Source organism: Corvus moneduloides, chromosome 3 (genome assembly GCF_009650955.1).
Source record: "Corvus moneduloides isolate bCorMon1 chromosome 3, bCorMon1.pri, whole genome shotgun sequence".
Lineage (NCBI taxonomy): Eukaryota > Metazoa > Chordata > Aves > Passeriformes > Corvidae > Corvus > Corvus moneduloides.
In genome coordinates, this window is record NC_045478.1 from 2,548,833 (window position 1) to 2,562,727 (window position 13,895).

The window sequence follows — 13,895 nt, forward strand, 5'->3', positions numbered from 1 at the left end:
TCTCTGAAGGTTCAAAGAAAGAACATTGTGAACCATCAAGGTTGGAAGAGGGGCTGCTCCTTTCTTCTGGTTGTACTTTGAAGGATCATTTCTGTGACTTTTTAACCTGTCATATCTGCAGTGTTACCAGGAGATGCAGTGTTACTCCTTATGGATCACTGATTTCTCAGTGTATTAAATATTTAGTTTATTTTTACTGCCTTTATTTCAGCTGTTTTCGAAAGGGAATAATAACAGGATGTTATTATTGAAAAGGAAAATTCATTGCTCCAGCTTGAAAATACTGGAGTCTCCATGACACTCTAAATAAATAATCTAATAAATAGTCTCTTAAACATTTATTTAACTAAGCCATCAGACAACTGTCAGTGTTGGTGGTGTTTGTTCCTTAATTCTGTTAACCAGGAGAGTTTTAATTTACACCCTTAAACAGTCTGATGTCCTTTGATAATTGGCAGTGGGGGTGAATGGCTACAAAAATCTTGTCTGAACATCAAATGTCTCTGCGCATAAACTGTTAAACGGAAGCATTTTTCCCTTTATATAACATAAAATATAATCCATTATTGCTGCCACCTCTGCTTGAAAGCAGAAAATTAAATAACTGTTTGCCATTAATACAAATTATTGTGTTTTGACAGCTTCCTAATCAGCTCAGGTAAAAATGGTGCTGCACACACAGCACAGTTGCCTTGTAAGGAACTTTTTTTTTGGTGTGTGCATGAGAATTCCCCTTGTTTGGGTCTTTGAACCCTTCCAAGGTTTGTCCTCTGTGATAAATTGATATTCAGAAGCATAAATCAAGCTGTGTTTGAGTCGTGCTCTGATCAGAATGGATTTCTCTTTATAGTTACCCTATAAATAAACTTGGAAAACACTTGACCAGCAGGTGCTGCCTATAGATGTTCCTTCCACTATGCCCTGCAGCAATTAATATGCAAATGAGTGATTGAGTATTGGCAGATTTTGACCTCACAATGTGTATTTTGTGCCCCCTTCAGGTATGGGCTGTTTCTGGGGAGCCGAGAGGAAGTTCTGGAGGCAGAAGGGAGTCTACTCCACTCAAGTGGGTTATGCAGGGGGACATACCCCAAATCCTACCTACAAAGAGGTGTGCTCAGGTGAGTCTTTCCTCTTTGGTTCTTAAGGATTGGGAATGGAATCCTGAATTATGAACGACAACGAAGAGTTGAATGAGTGACTGCAGTGACTGAGGAGATTTGGGGTTGGCTTTACATCCTAAACTGCACTGAAATCTATGGATGCCCATCCCATTGCTATGTCCTAATAATTAATGAATCAATGTATGAACAAATACTCTGTCCTCATTAATAATCTGTTAATTTTTCCCACAATTTAGTGCACAGCATCCTGTCATTTCCAGGCTGAACCCTTGCATTTATTTTTGATTCCACAGTACAAAAACCCAGCACAGTTTCTTTCTGTGATCTGAAACACAGAACCCCTGGCAGCCAACTAATGGTGCTGGTGGAGTAAATCCTGGCTTTCCTGGACTCACTTGGAAGTTTTCCTCTGGTTTATTTTCTTGTTAACACTTTTTATGCCAAATGCTGACATTGGGGCTTGTTTTTAGTGACAAACTCTCACATGGGCTTCGTGGAAGGGGTGTGAAAAGTGACATGAGCAAATAATGGACACTTGAGGCACCGTGCAGAGGTGCTGCAAGGCATCCAAAAAGGCAGAAACTTGCTGGAAATTGTGAAAAGTGGGAAAAGGGATGGTTTAAGGTGGAACAGAACAGAATGGAATAGAATGGAAGTGAATAGAAATAAAAATGGGAAGGGAAGGGACGGGAAATTAAAATTGAATAGAATGGAATGGAAAATTCTTTTTCCATTTTCTGGTGACAGCCATACAGAGGACAATCTGAAAAGGCCTTCTGGAGGGTGTGCAGGATTTGGAGCTATTTTCAGTGCGTTCCCCTAATACATAAATACACCATTTTTGGCCAGCATTAGACAACCCAGGATGTTCATTCAGTACCAAACATCTTTTCATATTTTGCTTACAGATGTTCAGAACAATTCTGTTGCTCTGTATATTCATAAGCTTTTAGAAATCTGCATAGCTCAAGTGGCACTGAAATCAGAAGGGAAGAACTCTGCTGTTGTTATTCATAAACTGGGGATGTACAATTACCATATAAAATACGCAGCTAACGATGATTTTCTTAAAAACAGGGTGGTTTATAGGCTTGTGGTTCAGGCTGTTCACATCTGAGCAGGTCATTTGGGTTTGCTTGGAGTTGTTTTCTTTGTTTATTGTCAGTGACTGGAATGTAAGGGAAAATAAAACATGTCTGGTTATTATATGATATTAGTTAGCAGGCTTAGATTTGGTGAGTTAAACCAATTTATAATCTTGTCCATTCTCATCTTTCTGAAGCATTTTCTCTTGTGCACAAATCACAATTCTTAATAATTAACAATTCAATATTAAAATGTGCCACATAGACTTTGTTTCTGCTCTGAGTTATGTAAAATATTTGGCTGTGAAGTTGTTTCACATCTCCTTAGCAGCAAATCCGTGTTTTATTGAGGAACAGTAGTGCTTCTTGCATCAGAATTAGTCTTTTGACGGATTCTTCCATATAGGATTTCCAGTTCTCCTTAAATTGTCTTGGATTCCAAAGGTCATCCAGAAGGCTTCTAAATAGCTGATGGAAGAGAGTGGAGAAAGGGAAAATTAATTTCTTGCTCTGTTACCTCCTGTTCCTGTGGTCAGCTGGTGATTTCCCAAGTTAATTCCATAAGCCCAGAGCAGGGTGGTGGTTGGGATGTTGTTATTTAAGGGTGGAAAGGTGTGGGGAGGGTTTGGCTGGGTGATGTGGAGCTCATTTTACGTATTTGTGCATAAACTCTTGATCGTTAAAGGCAACAATGGAAAATCTGCCTGGCATTTTTCAGGAGCTGTTAATGGCAATAGAGAAAAAAATGTAATGTAGGAAAGTTCTTGGCTTCTCAGACTTGGCCTTCCCTAAAAATACAGAAGAATGTCCTGTGACAAACTATCAGCATGTTCATGGAATCCTGGAATCTTGGAATGATTTTGGGCGGGAAGGGACCTTAAAGATCATCCAGTCCCACCCCCCCATCCCATGTTGCTCCAAGCCCCATCCAGCCTGGCCTTGGACACTGCCAGGGATCCAGGGGCAGCCCCAGCTTCTCTGGGCACCCTGGGCCAGGGCCTCCCCACCCTCACAGCCAACAATTCCTTCCCAATATCCCATCCATCCCTGCCCTCTGGCACTGGGAAGCCATTCCCTGTGTCCTGTCCCTCCATGCCTTGTCCCAAGTCCCTCTCCAGCTCTCCTGGAGCCCCTTTAGGCACTGGGAGGGGCTCTGAGGTCTCCCTGGAGCCTTCTCTTCTCCAGGTGAACACCCCCAGCTCTCCCAGCCTGGCTCCAGAGCAGAGGGGCTCCAGCCCTGGGCTGAATTTGGTGACTCTTCTGATGTTCAGACGTGGCCTTGTATTCCTTGTACAACCCTTCAGCTGGACACCACAACACTCTCCCAAAGTGGCTCTGGTTCTCCAAAGTGTTTAAATGTATATTTAAACTACAAATATTCCCTTCCCTTTCTGTAGCTTGTAAAGGGATCTGAAGGTTTCCATGAACAGGAACTAAGTCCACAAGATTAAAGTGTCCAAGCAGTAATGAGAGTGGCTCAGAACGTTTTCTTTCGTTATTAAATCGCTGTCAAGAGAATAGATTCCTGTTGTGCCTTTGTCTGGTCTTTTTTTTTTCTCCTTATAAGAACAGGATATAGGAATTTTAATGACTGTGAAGAATCTCAGTGTTCACCATGCCCTTGATCTGTGCCTTGATAGGATTGGCCAATTGCTCCACCTCTCCCCTTTTTTTTCCCCCAGTTCACCTGTGAGGAAGGAAGGAAGGAAAGGTCAGCCAAAGTGCAAAATTCTGCATCAATCAAAGTTAATGTCATGAACTGTGGGAATTAGTGTTTTGTGTGTTTTTTGTAGCAATTGAAGACAAGGATTTTGTAGAAAATCTGTAATTTTTGTTAACTGGAACAGTTGGGATAAGATGTGTCTGCAATCATGAGATCATTGTCCTAGGATCCTCCTGGATGTGCAGACAAAACCTTGATATGACCCTAGAAACTGTAATTTGTCCTCCATGCAATTGCTAAGTCATGAAATAAAATGAATGTAGCAATTTCACTTCAAAAAATCATTTGGAAAGGTGATGGCAGATGCTGCTGCAACGATAAAACCTTGGCAACGAGAACCAAACAGATGCACTGAATTTCACTTACCTGCTCCTCTGCAGCTCTACCTCCAAATTTTCAACGCTGACATGACTGTCATATTCTTTTTCAACAGAGAAGTTCACCAAGAAAACCTTATTACACCTTAAAATCCAGGATTCAGAAATGGAGACTGTAGATTCATCATTTAAAAATGAAAGGCAGAATAAATGTTTATTTCTTATGGTAAATAAATGGTAAATAAATTTGCCATTGCATGAAAAGCAAAAAGCTCCTTGTTCACAAGGGATGGCAGCAGCTCTGCTGATGGAGCTCTGCTCCATCTGTAATCAAGTTTGAGTTCACTTTTCCATCTCAGAATTTGACTTTTCAGGGTTAATGTCTTGTCTGGTTCAGGCTAGAAGAAACCAAAGTGATATTTATTATTTAGATACCTGATTGTGCCTCATGGCAAATTTAAAATCCTAATAGCCTCACTGCTGTCCTCTGCTCCTTTCATCTATTTATCTCAGCACTGCCCACAATCACAGGCTTGGCTTGTAGCAGCAGTATAAATACCAAATATATTATTCATTATTAACAACTTTATTTGAATTGTATTCCACTGAGATGTGTTGTTTCCATCTTTCCTGTCTCCTGCTTTTATTAAAGATATATCTATAAGATGAAAATGTGGGAGCCTCAGAGGTTGAAAGAGCCATTACAGAGCAAGTCAAAGACAAAATCTTCTGACCTGGAGCCTACAGGAAGCTCCCAAAGGAGCTCAATTTTCACAGGACACTCGGTGCAGGATTGGGCTGTGATGTTCCCCATGTCACTGGGCCTGAAGACAGAAGATACAGCACGGAGCTGCTTCTTTTTAAGCATCAGAACATGTTGTATTTGTGAATATGGTGTTATAAAAAAGCTCAGTGCTGTTGTTGTGGCCAGTGGAGGATTCCTACTTTTCGTTCTTTTTGGTTTGGCTGTGGAGACCTCGTAAAGAAAAAAATAAGCTACAAAGGCAGTTACTCCATCTGTGCTCAAACTGTGCTCCCAGAATTTGTGATTACTACAGGTGGTAGATATTGGGAAGAAATCCTTCCCTGTGAGGGTGGTGAGGCCCTGGCCCAGGGTGCCCAGAGAAGCTGTGGCTGCCCCTGGATCCCTGGAAGTGTCCAAGGCCAGGTTGGACAGGACTTGAAGCAACCTGGGATAGTCTTCATGGCAGAGGAGGTGGAAAGGGATAATTTTAAGGTCTCTTCCAACCCAAACCACTGTCTATGAAACCAGGGTGAAGCTACAGCTCTTGGGAGACCACGACTCTGGAATTAAAGCAGTTGATAGAACACGTTTGTATTTTCCTTGCATTTCTTGTTTATCGTGGTTGTGCTCCTGTTCTTTTGCTGCTCCTGCTGCTCATTCTCCCAGGTGAAATCTTCCTTCCTTTCAGGCACAGGACTGAAATGCTCTGGTGTCAGTGTGGATATGTCTGATCATGTATTTTTCCTGAAACTCTGTGCAAACATCACCTCCTCTGACTCGCTTGTTTTGTGGAACATCTTCCTGTGCTGGCATAGAAAAGTTTGGAAATTGAGTCTTGCCTCACCAAGGTGATTAAGATTTTGAATAATTCTGCAAGTGACCTGCACAGTTTCTAGGTGTTGGATGAATATTGAAATTATCAAACCACAAGAATTTAACTCAGTTCTGTTTGCTCAGCTGTGCCCAAGACTGTTGTAGTCCAGTTTTTAGTAAGTAAATTGTGACAGTGAAGTTGTGCTCTGTCTTACCTTTGCAGACACTCACATTCTCTCCTGAGCTTCCTCCAGGTGAGGAGAATTTGGTCCATGAGGAAGACAAGAACTTGATTCAGTGAAAGGAAAGGCAAAATCTTTGGATCCTCATGGCTGTAGCGCACTGCAGCAGCAACAGTCTAAAGGATGTCTTGAGAAGGATTTGGGAAAAGCCAGAGCTCAGGGCAGTTCTTGGATTTCCTCATGGATTTGTTGTGGGCTAAGACTTGAGCACATCCATTGTAGGAGAATTCCTTTCAGCGAGACAAAATCCTTTCAGAAGCTTTGGTGCACTAAAAAAAAGGCAGATTGTGAAGCTAGAATTAGAGAAGGTGTAGGATGGCACCTGCAAACTTCTGGGTGAAACATCAAAACCTGTTGCAGGATTGACTCCATCCCTTTGTATCTCTCAAGCTGGAAGCCCTGGGTGTAAGCAATGGAAAAGACTCATCCAATTTTAATTTGAATACCCAGAGCAATAGAAATTCCACCATTTCCATCCATGGGCTACTTCCCCACAATAATAGAGTGCAAACCCCCTCTTAACTGGTTTGTAGGACTCAGTTAATTCTGTTTAACACATGGCAAAGATCTTTGCCTGCAGAGCCCCAGGGATAGCCCACAAGCCAAGATACTTCTGACAAAAGATACCTGAGGCTCCTGCTGGTTTTTGCTCATTTACATCAAAATCCTTTCCAAAAATTGTGTCTTCCTGTCTGGGAGCTGGCTGCTGCTACAACGGGGGCAGGAAGGAGGGTGGATCACTCTTTCCCTGATCTCAGGATGTTTAATGGGATACCTTGGCCATTTCTGGGATAACTGGGTCACTCAAAGGTTTATTTTGCCCTTCACTCAGGAACCAAATCCCCTTTTGATTGAAGCTGCCTTCCTGGCAATTTCTGGGATATACAATCTCAGAGAAGGAATAAAAGAAAGGCAGGATGTTGGACTCTTTGGAATGTATCTGCTGTGCTGCTCTACTCCAAGGATGCCGCTGATCTAAGAATCCACTCCAGCAAAATTCGGCATGGCTTGGGCTGGATGGGGCTTGGAACAACCTGGTCTAGGGAGTGGCATCCAGCCCATGGCAGGGCTTGGAACTGGATCAGCTTTAAGGTCCCTTCCCACCCAAACCAAGTTCTGTCTTCATTTACCTCTCAGCTTCCAGGTAGTAATGATTTAGTCTTCAATCATCACTGATGACCTTTTCCGTATTAATTTGTTTATCCACCTCTTTAATACGATTTTATTCCTGGCATTCACAAATAGGAGGGGAAATTGGGGGATCATTAACTCTGGTGCTGAACCTGTGCAGGAAGTTTCAAAGAGAACTTGTTAAAGGATATTTTGTTAAAGGTTAATTCATGGCAGCTATAAATCAACATGTCTGGGAATTAAGTATTTATTCTGAGGAGTAAGGAAAAATTTGCTTTACTGATATTCTTCCCTTATTCATGAGTATTCCATAGTGATGTGCTGTACCTTTGTACCATCAGTAGGGCTCAGAGCAACAGGTGAGCTGGGAAATGGTAAAAAAACGAGGTAGTGGGGAAAAAAGATGACAGATCTGCCATAGGAGGACTGAAAATATCACTTGTACACAATGCTACTGTCAGGAGGTGTTTTTTCTTACCCAATAGTTCGAACAGTTGCTGTTATTCATCTCCTCAGGATTAAAATGGTGACGTGAACTATGGCCACAGGCACTAAAAGAGTTTGGTGTGTTTGTGAAAATGACATTATCAAAAAGCTCACTGTTGTGGTGGTGGCCAGCAGGATTTTCTTACCTTTTTTAGTTTTTGCACTTTCTGTACTTTTTGGTTTTGCTCTGGAGACACTTGTAAAGAAAAAAATAAGCTACAAAGCCAATTACTGAGTCTACCAAACTGTGTTCCTGGAATTAGGGGGGGAGCTTAAGGTGATCTGGTTCCTGCAGTACTCAGAGCAAACCTGATTTCCACATGGATGAGGTCACTTCAGCCTGGAGATGTGGACAAAGTGACCAGTCCGGGGTGTCTGACCTTAAACCTGTAATTCCAAACGAGGAGAAGCCGCCTGTCTTGGATAGAGCCCACTTGGAGCTCTCAAAAATCAGCAAAAGGATTGTCCTGGTTGGCTTCTAAAGCAGCTTCTTTGTTAAAAACCAGAAGGAATGCATAGAATTACCTGAAGGGAGCCTACAAGAAAGATAGAGAGGGAATTTTTACACGAGCCTGGAGGGACAGGATGAGGGGGAATGGATTTATACTGACAGAGAGTAGCTTTAAAGGGGATATTGGGAAGAAATTCTTCCCTGTGAGAGTGGTGAGAGGCTGAGATGGAATTCCCAGAGAGGCTGTGGCTGCCTCATCCCTGGCAGTGTCTAAGGCCGGGTTGGATGGGGTTTGGAGCAACCTGGGATGGTGAAAAATGCCCCTACCCATGGTAGGAGGGTGGGACTTTAATGGTCCCTTCCGACCCAAACCATTCTAATCCCATGATTCTACATAGCCAGGACTGCTCCTAGACTTGTACTCAGCAGGAAATATTTTGCACTGAGTAGCTCAGTGCCCTCCTTGCTCTGCACTGCTCTTGTTTTCAATCCTTCTGAGGCATGTTGTCTGTATTGACATTCCCAGCCATCCCTTTTAAACCTGTGGATCCTGGGAATGCTCTGGCTGGGAAGAATCAAGAAGGAATCATGAGGTTTCTCTGCCTGGAGACATTTCTGTTCCTGTTACTGAACCCAGAAAAGCATCGTGGCAGTGGCAGTGTCTGTGTTCCACACGTGCCCATAGTGCATCCACACACGTCAAATGTTCCTGGGAAAACAAACCCCAATCCCAGCATTTGTCCAGCTGGAGTTTTTTGTCTGCTCCTTCCCCTCTTGGTTTAATCCAGTGTTTCCTCAGTCAAGCAATTGAATTAGAAACTGTTTATATTTTCTTTCTGAGGAGTGAAGAATGTTAATTGTAGCTGAAATGCCTTCGAGTGATTCTCTCCTAATGTCACATTTCCATAAAGTCTAGGAAAGCTTTGCTTTCTGCTAAAAGAGTGCAGCAGCAGAACAAAAATGCTAAAAAAGTGGGTTTGATGTTCTGAATGCTGGACTTGGCGTGGACTGGGACTTTGGTGAGGAAAACAGAGAATAAAAGAAGTTCCTTTACTCCCAAATTGTTGTGTTAGACTAAGAGAAAAGACAGCAGATTGTGCAGACAGTTGGAGAAATCAAAGCTTAGGAGAATTTTAATTAATATGAAAAGCCATGATCTCAATGTGTACAGAGATGTCACTGCCTAGGCTGGAGTAGAGAGGAAGGGAGTGGAAAGCAGCTTTAATTCTGCTGTCCTTGGGTTCCCAGGTTGTTACTGGGGTTTAACTGGAGCATGACATGGATGAGGATGGTCCTTCTCCTCAGGGATCTTGTCAGCCAGGAAAAGTCAAGCTGCATCCCTGTTGCTGGTACTTCATGGCCTCCATTCATGGAATCAGTAAAGTTGGGAAAGCTGGGAAATTCACAAAAAACTCTTGAGATCATCGAGTCCAACCATCAACCAGCACCACCATGGTCACCACCAAACCATGTCCCCAGGAGCCACATCCACACGTTGTTTGGACACTTCCAGGGGTGCTCACTCCACCCCTGCTGTGGGCAGCCTGAGCCAGTGTGTGACAACCCTTTCCATGAAGAAATTGTTCCTAATATCCAACCTAAAGCTCCCCTGAGGCAGCTTGAGGCTGTTTTGTCTCATGCAGTGATTTGTGATCTGGGAGAAGAGTCTGACACCACCTTCCTGCACCCTCCTGTCAGGGAGTTGTAGAAAGCAAAAAGGTGATCCATGACTTGGGATTAAGGAGATCCTGATTTATTCTGGCCAAAATTTGCTTTATTCATCCTGAGAGGTGACAGGTACCACGGGCTAAACTGAAAGTTTGAATTATCATCGACTGGCATAATTACACATTGTTTGCTTACTTTTTTTCCCTTTTTTTTTTCCCCCCACTTCTTTTTTTGTTGATGTTGTTGTTGTTGTTGTTGTTATAATGGTTTAGATTTTTTTGAAAAGGACCCAGGGTTTAATCATGCCATTCCCTGTGCTGAATGCTGTGAAAATTCTTTGTTCCAAGTCAAATGGAACACCATTATAGCACTCTTATCATCTGCTAAAAAAGTAATAAATTGGGTCAAACTGATCCTAGACATAATTCTGCTGATGTTAATGGCTTTACATCAGGAAGAAATTTCTCTCAGCCTGTTAATATGATGATAAGATAAAAATGTGGCTACCAAGGAGCAAACAAGCCTTGGAAAAAGAAGTTCTGCTCTCACTGATCCTGCCCTGTTTCTGCAATGTTTGAAGGTAAAAAGCATTGCAAGAGTGCTAAATATTGAAATTATTGCTATTATTGTTTTCTGAATGGGTATGGTGAGGGAGGTGGTCAGGTTTCTATTCCATCCTTCTCCTTTGAATTTTTGGCTCCAGCAGAACTGACCCTGAACCAGTGGTAGGTGCAGATGGGACCATTATTTTTCACCGCTTCATTTATTTTGTTTTAACAAATGGTTTCATTTTCTCTCCTGCCTTGTTGCTCTGTGTTCGGGGCCAGCTCAGCCCTTCTGCAGGTGTTCAAAGGTGTTCAAAGACAGGAGCAATGTGTAATGAGCTCTTCCCTCGTGTCCCAGCTGCCTTTGTGAGCTGGTCAGAAGTCCTTAGGTGAAGCTAAAATTAAATGGAAAAGTATAGGCTGGGATCTGGTCTTTAGTCTGAGCTGAATTTAGGCTGGAAAGCACAAAGAAAGGAGGATCCAGTTTGCATTAAGTAGGTCAGTTTTTTGGGTGGAGAGGGGACCTTCTTCTTCTGAATGTGCAGAAGTGCTTAATCCAAAGGAGAAAATGGAATCCATATCCAAATAATCCAAAGAATCCAAATAATCCAAAATGTGGAAATAGAAGCAAACAAGATGAGATTCTTGTGCAGGGAGAAGCAGAGATTTGGCTTCCCACAGTGTACCTGGCATGAAGCTGCTGCAAGGTGCACCAGCCCAGATGTTAACCCTGGGAATGAATTCCAAGACCTTTCCTTTCTGTCTCTTCTTCTTCTCCCTGCCAAGATTACCCCAGGCAGTAGAAGAAAAAAACCTTCCCACCTGGCTCCTGGTGTCCAGGGAAGGGAGCGGAGCTGGGGAAGGGGCTGGAGCACCAGGAGCAGCTGAGGGAGCTGGGAAAGGGGCTCAGCCTGGAGAAAAGGAGGCTCAGGGGGGACCTTGTGGCTCTGCACAACTCCCTGACAGGAGGGGGCAGCCAGGGGGGTCGGGCTCTGCTCCCAGGGAACAGGGACAGGATGAGAGGAAATGGCCTCAAGCTGTGCCAGGGGAGGTTCAGGATGAATATTAGGAAAAATTCTTCATGGGAAGGGTGGTCAGACATTGGAATGGGTTTCCCAGGGCAGTGGTGGAGTCCCCATCCCTGGAGGGATTTGAAAGCCATGTGGATGTGGCGCTTGGGAACGTGGATCAGTGGTGGCCTTGGCAGTGCTGGGGAATGATTGAACTCAGTGATCTCAGAGGGGCTTTTCCAACCCTGATGATTTTATGATTTTATAATTTTATAATCTCACATTTGTGTCTCAGCAGTGGCCTGGCTTTACCAGGACATGTAGGGAATGTGCTTCCTGAACATTCCCTCTAAACCTGGAGTTAGGAGGCTTTCAATAGAATTGTCTCTTATTCTGAGACTCCTTTGGGATCCAGACTCCAAACTCCCTGGGCAGCTGTTTGAACCAAGGGCTGTCACACCAAGGCTGGGCAATATTTTGCTACCAGCTCCCACTGTTCCAGATCTAATTAACTAGGAAGAGCAAAGTACTTTTCCAAGTCTTCCCCAAAAATTCACACAGTCCAACCCTAAGCCTCTGAAGATTAGCAGCATCTTTCATACAGCAGTTGGGATTTATGGAACTTTGCATAATAAAGAGAATAATTTCTATGGCCTGCTTGAGGGATGACTATTTCAGGCAGCTCTGGAAAACAAAATAATGAATTAAAAATGGCACAGCTTTGCAGCAGAACTGCATTGGTTGTTCCTGCTTTTCTGCCAGGCAGTTTTGATCCACCAAAGTGCAGGAATAAGCAGTGTCACAGCAGTTACGGAAAGCAAATCCTGCAGACCAACTGAGTGGAAAGCCAAGTGTCTCCCTCCATAGTCATCTATTTATCGCCTCTGATTCTCCTCTAATTGCTTTATTTTCCACATGATAATAGACTTTTCCCCATGCACACCCATTGTTCCCATGAAATAGAATTTGTCTGCACATGAGATGTTCATATAACGTGTGAGGGCAGAATTCATCGAAACGATTGAGCTGCGAGCAGGGACCTCACTGAGTTGCATTTTGCCTCCTTTATTCCCATCTTTTCTGCATTTGAATTGTTAAACAGGAGCTCTGCTGCAGTGTCAAAGAGTGCCTTACAAAAGCTGTTGCCATAGAATTACACCTAGAAATGAGTTCTTTTTAAATCACTGGCACGACAAGTGGTTATTTATTTGTATTCAGGCCTGTTTAACAGCTCTTCATTACAAGAATGGCCCAGAGTTTGAGGAACAACTTGTCCATTACAGCTCCTGCTCTCCCAGTGTGTTCCACAAAGAGCAGATATGACTTTTCACATCTTTTCAAAGAGTTCTCAGAAAATAACTCCCTCTTTTCTCACCTCTTCCTGGAATCCGTGAACAGCCCCTGTGCTTGTCACACTGGCAACACAACCTCGTTGGGATCCCAGAATGGTTTGGGTGGGAAGGGACCTCAAAGCTCATCCAGTCCCACCCCCTGCCATGGGCAGGGACACCTTCCACTGTCCCAGGTGGCTCCAAACCCTTTCCAGCCTGGCCTTGGACACTTCCAGGGATCCAGGGGCAGCCACAGCTTCTCTGGGTACCCTGGGCCAGTCCCTCCCCACCCTCACAGCCAGGAATTCCTTCCCAATATCCCATCCATCCCTGCCCTCTGGCAGTGGGAAGCCATTCCCTGTGTCCTGTCCCTCCATGCCTTGTCCCAAGTCCCTCTCCAGCTCTCCTGGAGCCCCTTTAGGCACTGGAAGGAGCTCTGAGGTCTCCCTGGATCCTTCTCTTCTCCAGGTGAACACCCCCAGCTCTCCAGCCTGGCTCCAGAGCAGAGGGGCTCCAGCCCTTGGAGCATCTCCATGGCTTCCTCTGCACTCACTCCAGCAGCTCCATGTCCTTCTGATGTTGGCCCCAGGGCTGGAGCAGCTCTGCAGTTGCCACCTGAGTAGGGCAGAGGGGCAGAATCCCCCCTCCCCTGCTGGTCATAAAACCCCTTTTGAAACCCCTCCTAGGAATGGAACTTCTCCCTGGCTGCAGTGGAAGACATTCCCATTCCATTCAGAGGGGTGGCACAGCTGTCTCAGGGGATGGGTTGGGATCTGTTTTCCTTCCCTTTGCTGCTCCTGCCTCTCATTATCCTCGGCAGTAGTTCCATGCTGGAATTTGCCTGGCAGCTCTTTGGAGCAGGATGGGAGGAGGAGCAGGGGCAGCCAGGCTGGTGCCTGGAGACTCAGCTCATTCCCTTTCATTCCTGGCTCCAAGGCTCACTGGGGTGACCTTCAGCTCTTCCTGCCCATTGTCCTCACTCACAGAAAATGGAGAAAGTTTACCTTATCTTCTAAGGGGCTTTGAAATCCATGGATATATGGATTTTTCTGGGACTGAAAGCTGGAGGAAAGCACAGGCAGCAAGGGAAAATCTGAAGTTGTGTTTTATCTCCTGGAGTCATAGAGAATTTTAACTGATAAATTTTGGTATTTTTACATCTAAATTGTTTTATTCAGCTGAAGAGGACCTATGTATCTGAATATTTGGCATCATTTAAATCTC

The 13,895-nt window shown here is 44.0% G+C and overlaps 1 protein-coding gene across 3 annotated transcripts in view; it reads left to right on the top strand.

The window, feature by feature from the left end:
* MSRA (methionine sulfoxide reductase A) overlaps window positions 1-13,895 on the top strand; it is a 237,225-nt gene that overhangs the window by 109,653 nt on the left and 113,677 nt on the right. For all 3 annotated transcript variants that reach the window (XM_032103940.1, XM_032103938.1, XM_032103939.1), the window contains exon 3: window positions 1,002-1,121. In XM_032103940.1, the coding sequence (XP_031959831.1) occupies window positions 1,002-1,121 (120 nt within the window). The remainder of the gene's footprint in view (window positions 1-1,001; window positions 1,122-13,895) is intronic.